At 47.7% G+C, this 7,500-nt stretch overlaps 1 protein-coding gene across 4 annotated transcripts in view; it reads right to left on the bottom strand.

Annotated features, from left to right (window-relative positions):
- Nucleotides 1–1,791, bottom strand: part of LOC125959892 (anoctamin-8) — a 22,948-nt gene extending 21,157 nt beyond the window's left edge. For all 4 annotated transcript variants that reach the window (XM_049692886.1, XM_049692884.1, XM_049692887.1 and 1 more), the window contains exons 1-2: nt 1,670–1,791; nt 440–764 (exon numbers count right to left, since the gene is read on the bottom strand). In XM_049692886.1, coding sequence (XP_049548843.1) covers nt 440–611 — 172 coding nt within the window. In that variant the 5' untranslated portion in view covers nt 612–764; nt 1,670–1,791. The remainder of the gene's footprint in view (nt 1–439; nt 765–1,669) is intronic.
- Between the last annotated feature and the right edge of the window lie 5,709 nt (nt 1,792–7,500).

Genomic DNA, 7,500 nt, shown 5'->3' with positions numbered 1-7,500 from the left:
ACATTATGTAACAACAAGCAAGTCCTACCGCTGCTGCACGTGGGAGCAAGAGAAAGAGAGCTTGAGCACGGAACCGTGGGCTGATTTCGGAAAAATCGATATCTTTATCACGGTTTACCACTGCACGGTCTTCGCCGCACTAACAATACACGAGCTCGAGCGAGTCGACATCGCTTAAGAGGCTACTATTGTGTGTGGAGTCTAGGAAGCTAGGAAAGATGTTGCGGCTTGTCTCTCTCGCCGCTCATCGATTATGTAAATCCCGTGTCGCGTCCCGTGACGTTTCAACGCGGATGCTGGCTAGGAGTGACGCGGCGTTGCGTTACGCGTCTAGAGGGGGGGCTCTCGAATGATTCCCTTTTCGCAGAGGTGACAGCGGTTTTGGATCGCAAACCTCTAAACGCTGACGTCACATCCGAAACGCATTTTCCATACGTACCATTCTCGACGCAGGAAATGATTTTGCCCTTCCGGCGGCGCAGATTTGACTCGAGGTTACTTTCATCCCCGTAATCCTCATTACCGGTGTCCTCCGACTCCTGGTGCACGTCCTCAATGATGCCACTGTCGTGAATGTTTTCGTTGGCCAGCAGCAGCGGATGCTGGTCCATGGTGACCGCTGAGTAATCCGGTATAGTTGATTCGGCGCTCAGCAAAAGGATAAACTGTAACAAGCTTTCGATGGCTTACAATCAGTCACAAAGCATTCCGTTCACTTCCGTTCACTTTCACTGGATCGCTAGATACTAAAATTCCGGGAATTTCTGGAATTAAGTCACAAACACAATGAGAAAATAGCAGATAATATATCCCCACCCCCGCCTCCCACGATAAATAGCTTCTTCGCATTGAACCACCTGCCCAATGCTTGAGTTTGGTACTCAGTTTGGAAGATGTACTTTGTTGTTGTCAGCTCGGAGAACTTTCCTTCTCGGTAAAAGTTATCTTGCAAAACGATTTTCCCTCACGCAATTCACCAGCATAGCAACCACTGACACGCTACTACTACACACACACGTACACAAGGCTACTAAACATGACACCTCTCTCCCTTCCGCTCCCACACCCTTTCTTTCACTACGCACTCACACAGAAGCAAAGTAACCGATGCAAGCTTACGCACGACAGGTCCATGCTATGCACATTGCTTCGCGTCACAGACGCAGCAACTCCTTGACATGGGGCGATTTACCTCGTGACCTTTCATGGCTCGTGCGACGCAAATCGAAGGCACGATAGCTTGTGTTGAAGCAAATCCTTGCCTTTGCCTTGCTTGTCGTTGTGTTACCGACCTAAATATTGCTTTTAAAACTCTCCTTATGCTTTTCACACTTCACTTATGCAACATTCTGGCCCACCTGGAGGGTTCGTGCGTAGTGTCAGCACATTTCCCTGTGTGGACGAATGTTGGAATGAATCGACCTGGTATAAGCCTGGTAGATGGAAGATAAGCGGCCACAGCCCACTTTCACTCAACATAAAGAAACGACGAAACACCCAAGCTACACTCTCGTTGCAAACAATTCACGGTAAATAAGTTGATTCCCCTGTAGGTGGAGTCACGAAAGGACACTTGCCGCATCGCTTTATCTGTCACTGTCGTCGTGGAACACCCCACTTAGCATTGCTCTTCGCGCTCTGCCTTCTGGAATGCATAAGTACTTCTTACTCAATAAGGCCCGTCAGTTGATGCTTCGTTTTATCCAATGTGTGACGTTGTTTTCTTCTATTTTTGGTACTCTTCACATCCTCTGGGACGGGAAAACGTGCGGTGACCGTGCAACAATAGCTCTGAACCACGAATGACCGAACCGTTTCGTGGGGTTCCGTTCTTTAGCTACATCACCCACCGTGTGAGTGCCTGGCAGTCCTGGTTGTGCCAGTGTTTGTGGCCATTGTTGACGCGGCGGATGCTGGTCTGCGCCGACGCACGGGAATGCCGGCTGGACGAAAGCGAGTTGACAACGCCATCGCATGTCAACAATCGAACACTCACGCGCCCACGCGATAGCTACCATCACACGCGACACTCCATCATCAGTATCACCGGGAGTGGTGGCGGCAACGGCCGAATACTATGCTCTGATGGTGGCACCCGAGAAATGCCCGACTCACGCACACACCCACCTCAGATGGAATGAGTGCGTGATAACAACAAAACTTTCGATATCTGTTTATATTTTGCATTGTGGACCGACACCGGAAAGAGGAACGGGAGGTAGTGGAATGTAGGCGCCCGCCAACAGCTTTATCCCGTATTATGACTTACAGGATTCGGTTCGTAATGACAATGGCGGTGGAGTCGCGGAGACTGGTTGGCGAAGAAGTGCCGCGCGTCGATGGCTGGCTAGCGATAGAGAGCGTTACATATTTATTTCAATTAGCTCGTTCGAATTATCGCACCGATTCTGTTGACTGTGTACGATTAAGATGAGCAGATTAGACAATGTAGAGCCGGCTAGTCGTAACCATGAATCTCGTGAAATGCTTATTGACATCGGTGGAATATATACAGCAAATTGCCACACGTTGATCAGTAATGAACAAACTTCATTTGAATCTGGCACTTCATCTCAGATTGTCTTCATGCTGAAAGTATGTGGCCCGGAATTAGTTTGTTTTATGGAAAACTTGATAGGAATTGCGGAATGCTCCGACCATGATCTCGAAGGTTACCGGTTTGAGGCAAGTTGATTGTACTTAGATAACTTAAAATCAATTAACGAGCATTTCATCAAATAGAATATGTTCCAACAATTTCGAGGAATAAATTTTATAAAATTATACTACACATATTTCAAAAACTATGATAGTCTTGTAGAGCAAGATAAGAAAGGAGATGTTCAAAGCAGTTGCGGTTCATCGAAGCTCATAGAGAGGGCATCCTTTGCAACACGCATGCTTCAAAGGACATCTGTTGAGGAAATTTTTCGTTCATCGGTAGTAGCCCGTGAGGAGCTTTTGAAAAATTCTCGCAGTGTGTGTGTCCCCATCTTTCGAGAATAGTAGGCATTTTGCATGAATTGGACCCAAAAAAGCATTTTTCATGCCCACTCCGTTCCACAAAATCATGCGTGCAACATTAGAAACTATACTATTAAGGTAATTTAGTCTTGCATAAAAAAATCCTGCTGATACAACATGAATTCGATAAAACATGAATAAACCTTCGATTTTGGTAATCTTTTCCAAATTATTTGCTCTAAATTGTTAAAATAATTTATAAGAGAATTATTAAGGGCAGTTATTCCATCAAGCGAGGATTTCATGTTGTAATAACTAAGAATATCACCGATGCCTTGAGGACCTTAGGGTCTTTATATCAATCTAAAGCCACATCGAGTGATGCAATTCGCACATTCGCAAGAATTGTGGCACGTCGTTAGTTTTTGCATGCTCGTTATTAGCATTCCGAGCAAGGATGAGGAACCTGGAATTCTGGAAAGCACTGTTCTCACATCATTGAATAGGCGCTTTCAAATGACTGTCATGCTGAACAATAAGGGGATGGTTTTAAGTTCTACAAATATGTACAACAATTCGCTCAACGAGATGTTACTATGCTAATCTAATTGATGGTATAAAGAGTGTTTGTTTCTTGTTCAAAAGTTTTGTATGTATGTAATGCATTAAAAATGAAACTAAACAAGAATTTCTGTTTAAATTATCATGCGTTACACCATTTCTATTATTAGCTTTATTCCAAAAAGCACACAAAAAGTGAAGGGACTCACTGTCTCCCTCAGGCAAATCTCATTCAACCATTGTCCGCCACCAGTAACTCGTTGACTTGATCATTCATACCAACCACACCAAACATCAGAAACCATAATCGCCCTTAATCCCATCTGGTTTGGTCTGGTGCCATGGCAACGCCAAGGGTAGCGAAAAGTGTGCATTTCCATCTCTTGTTCGGGCGACACCATTATCCCATAGCCGTGATAATACGTGCTGATAGCAAGCTAGCAAGTCCAACACCATCACTGACAGCCGGTGCCCCCACACCACACCAGGCACTTTCTAGAAGATTTTGTAATCTGTAGCCAGTGCTGACTGCGAGTGCGATCCGATCGTTGCACTGGCATCCGGATGAAAAAGCGGAAAACATTCTCCATCCCGAGGCTAATTGTTTTGCATCGGATAGTGCACATCCGGTTGGTGACTATTTGGGGCGATTACGATGCAAATGGAACTATTGACTTACCACGGCGAAGTGCGCTGCACGGGCATCCGCTCCACTCCTGGCCAACTGCCTCTCTCGAAGACACATCCGATGGTCAACGAGTCCTGCCACATCCGGAAAGTTGACCATCGGATGGACGGAATAGTGGACAATCGTTGGCTCGTTGCAGGTCCTCGTTCTCATCCTTTTTCTCTCTGCCCTGTATACGTTTTCGCTTCGGACCATCGGTCTTTGGCCATGTCGTTGGGTACATTAGGTTAATCGATTCTAATCAATTTTCGTCGTCGTTGGCCATCGTTGGTCGTCGTCGTTGTCGTCGTCGTGGTGGTCGCGTACTGACCGTCAGTCGTGACAGGGAAGGGACCATCGACTAGACAGCAACAGATATGCTAGTGCGGTCCTGCGAGCCTCGTTGCCTCGTTTCCTTTTATGGGTTGGCATGATTTGCTACCATCCGAAACGCCTCCGTTCTGGTTGATCAAAGTTTTATCCATCGTTGACGCTGGAACCGATTGAACCGTGCGGACCGATCCCAAAACAGAGTGAGCGAGTCGGCGAGTGCGTCGTTCAGAACGATTGCCGTTGTCGGTTTGGGTTTTGTAAGGATTTGGAAGGGATTTAAACCATTTTGTGCTCGCTCGTGTCCGGTTGGTGGTCCACCAAGTGGTTGTGTGGTCATTTGACATGACCACAAACCCTTTAACACCTTTAATCACTTTATGAAACCTTTTGGGTTGTCGTATTTCGAGATAATCCGCCTATAAGCGTCATTGCTGGTGCTGGTACAGCCGACACAAAGCTAGACTTGGGATTACACCATGACCAATCTCCCAATCAGACAATTATGTATTTATGAGGTCAGGCCACACTGCACTCTCTGTGCCCATCGGCAGATTCACCAGTTGGGATACATCTGGATTTCAACCACAGCCGCACCAAACCCGGGCCGATGCCGAGTCAATACGTGCATGGTCCTGGACCACTCGCTGGGGGTCACCAGTGTTGCTATGTCACCCAGCTGTCGCCCGGCATGATGTATAGCATTAGTTTTTGTTGGCCCGTGTATGTATGTACGTGTGTGTGTGAAAATTGTCGCGGAAGAGAGTGCAAGCCAGACGGCGCAGTACCAAAGCTTCACACGGTCGCATCGATTCGCCCAGTGACCAAGCAGCAGGGTTCCTGCATGAATCCCAATAATAAACCGATCGAACTTGATCCTCGGTTCGGGCGACAAGCGCACCATGTATCTTGTTGGCTGCCTCCCGGCTAGGATTATGTCGTTCGCCACGGCACGACAGGACACCAGTCAGTAGGATCAACATACCGGTAGCGTTACACAGTAAGTCCATATGCGATGGTATTTCATTAAATTCTGACCGTGTCCCAATGTGTGTGTGTGTGTGCTCAGCCACCGTTACCGCCGCCGGTTCCATCATCCATCAATTTGCGTGCTGACACGGTTCCGGAAACGCTCCGCATGAGCCGAAGCGTGTATCGCTGCAAGTCTGCAACAGTTTGTTGGAGTTCGACCCTGGAAAGCCACACATAATCGACCGGATTCCGGCCTGCATCACCAGTGAGAGCCAGTGGTCTAGATCTCCATCTGCTACAGCCGGGCAATGCCGGCCGTAACCATCCACGTCCTACCGTTTGCAGTGCGGACTCTGGCTTATAATTTAATAATTAATGAAATTTTGCCAAACCCCCCGGCAAACCACCGATCCCCGGGGGACCAAACCGGATGATGGGAACCGGGGCGGGCTGGATGACGAATGGATAGTTCGGGAGAGCCCGGCTCGGTGCAAGGGCAGCGTAAACGGTTCAATCTATTACCAATTATTGTCATCCATTGGGAGAGCGAGTGTTTTTGTGGCAATAATGCAGGAGGAAAGGAGAAGCGGTGCTGCCGCTGCTGCTGTTGATCTCTAATAGACTAGGACTAGGACTCATTCGTGGTTGCTTTGGGGCGCGTAAAAACCGGCATGCGTATCAATATCAGATTATCGTTTGTTAAATATTGGCTCGAGCGTTGCGCGGCCGAGGCGTTCAACAATGCACTGCAAGCATGGAAGCCACTCTCCATGCGGGCATTGCTAATTGGTTTGCAAGGTTCGGTAACTATTCGCTTACTGTCCGCTGCACCCCCTCGGATGGAATAATAATGAGCAAATATAGAACTCAATCGGGTGCAAGTTCCTGTTATAACACCGCAGGACCACCGCGTAGGGTGTATCGGTTGCAGGTGCGCTGGGAATGTCCCGGCCAGACATGTCCAGTGCGAGTGATTGGCCTACTACTCCGATGACCGATGATGCAGTTTTTCCTTGCTTTCGTCTGGTTTTGATTTTGATTTTGAAAAAGCAGAAGCACGAGGTAGGCGCTGCGTGCGGTTGCATCTGTTTACTGTCACTGCACCTGACAGGCACCGGGTGCTGATTATGCATAATTCAATCCAGTCAGCCTTTTTACGTCACATTCTGGCGGTTTAATGTAACTAATAGAGGAGGATGTTTGTGTGCGAGCGGTTGGTGCTGCCTGGTGGTGTTTTAGGAAGAACCATCAACCAAACCATTGCTGAGGATAAAAGATAAAAATCAAATAGTAGCATCATTATATTATTTACAGAGCACCACTCTCTCTGTCTGTCTCTCTCTCTCTCTTTCTCTCTATCTCTTTCTGTTATTGAAGTACGAAACATTCCGATAAACTATTTGCAATTCATATGCTGGCGTATAGAGCACAGATGCGAATGAGATGATCATTTCAGATGAAATCACCACCGTACCTCCTACCAACACAAACAGCAAATATAAACTGTAATTATTATTGAAAAAGTTGTCCCGATTGCTGCTCTACGGCTTGCCCGAAGCCAGACAGGCAGACCTTCGCGTTCCGTTCTTTTGCCGTGGGCTACCATGCGCCTCCATCGGAAAAGGGATTGCAGAATGTCGGTGCCGGTGCGTTGTCGGTGAAAGGACATGAAGATGGATTATAGCTCGCGGCTATTCGGGGCGTTTGGCATATTCTGGTAGCCGCCTTTTTGGGAAAGGCTACCCGCTCGTATTGCCAATACGGAGTGGGGGGGTCCGAACCGTGGGTCCAATTTGATATTAACTTTGAAGCGGAACAAAACCCGAAAAGCGAAAAGCGGAAAAGTAGAAATGATGAAATGAATTTACATCAGTCCTGTTTCTGCCTGGCGGCCACTCTTCGTCGGTTGGCAGGCACTCGGTATCATTAGTGCGACGAGTAACGCATCTGCAGACATCATCAAACCCCGGGGTACGTGCCGGTGGTCGCTGGAACGCCGGTTCAAA

Source organism: Anopheles darlingi, chromosome 2 (assembly GCF_943734745.1).
Source record: "Anopheles darlingi chromosome 2, idAnoDarlMG_H_01, whole genome shotgun sequence".
In the NCBI taxonomy this organism is placed as follows: domain Eukaryota; kingdom Metazoa; phylum Arthropoda; class Insecta; order Diptera; family Culicidae; genus Anopheles; species Anopheles darlingi.
The sequence above is the reverse complement of the archived record's forward strand: the minus strand, read 5'-3'. Positions and strand labels throughout refer to the sequence as shown.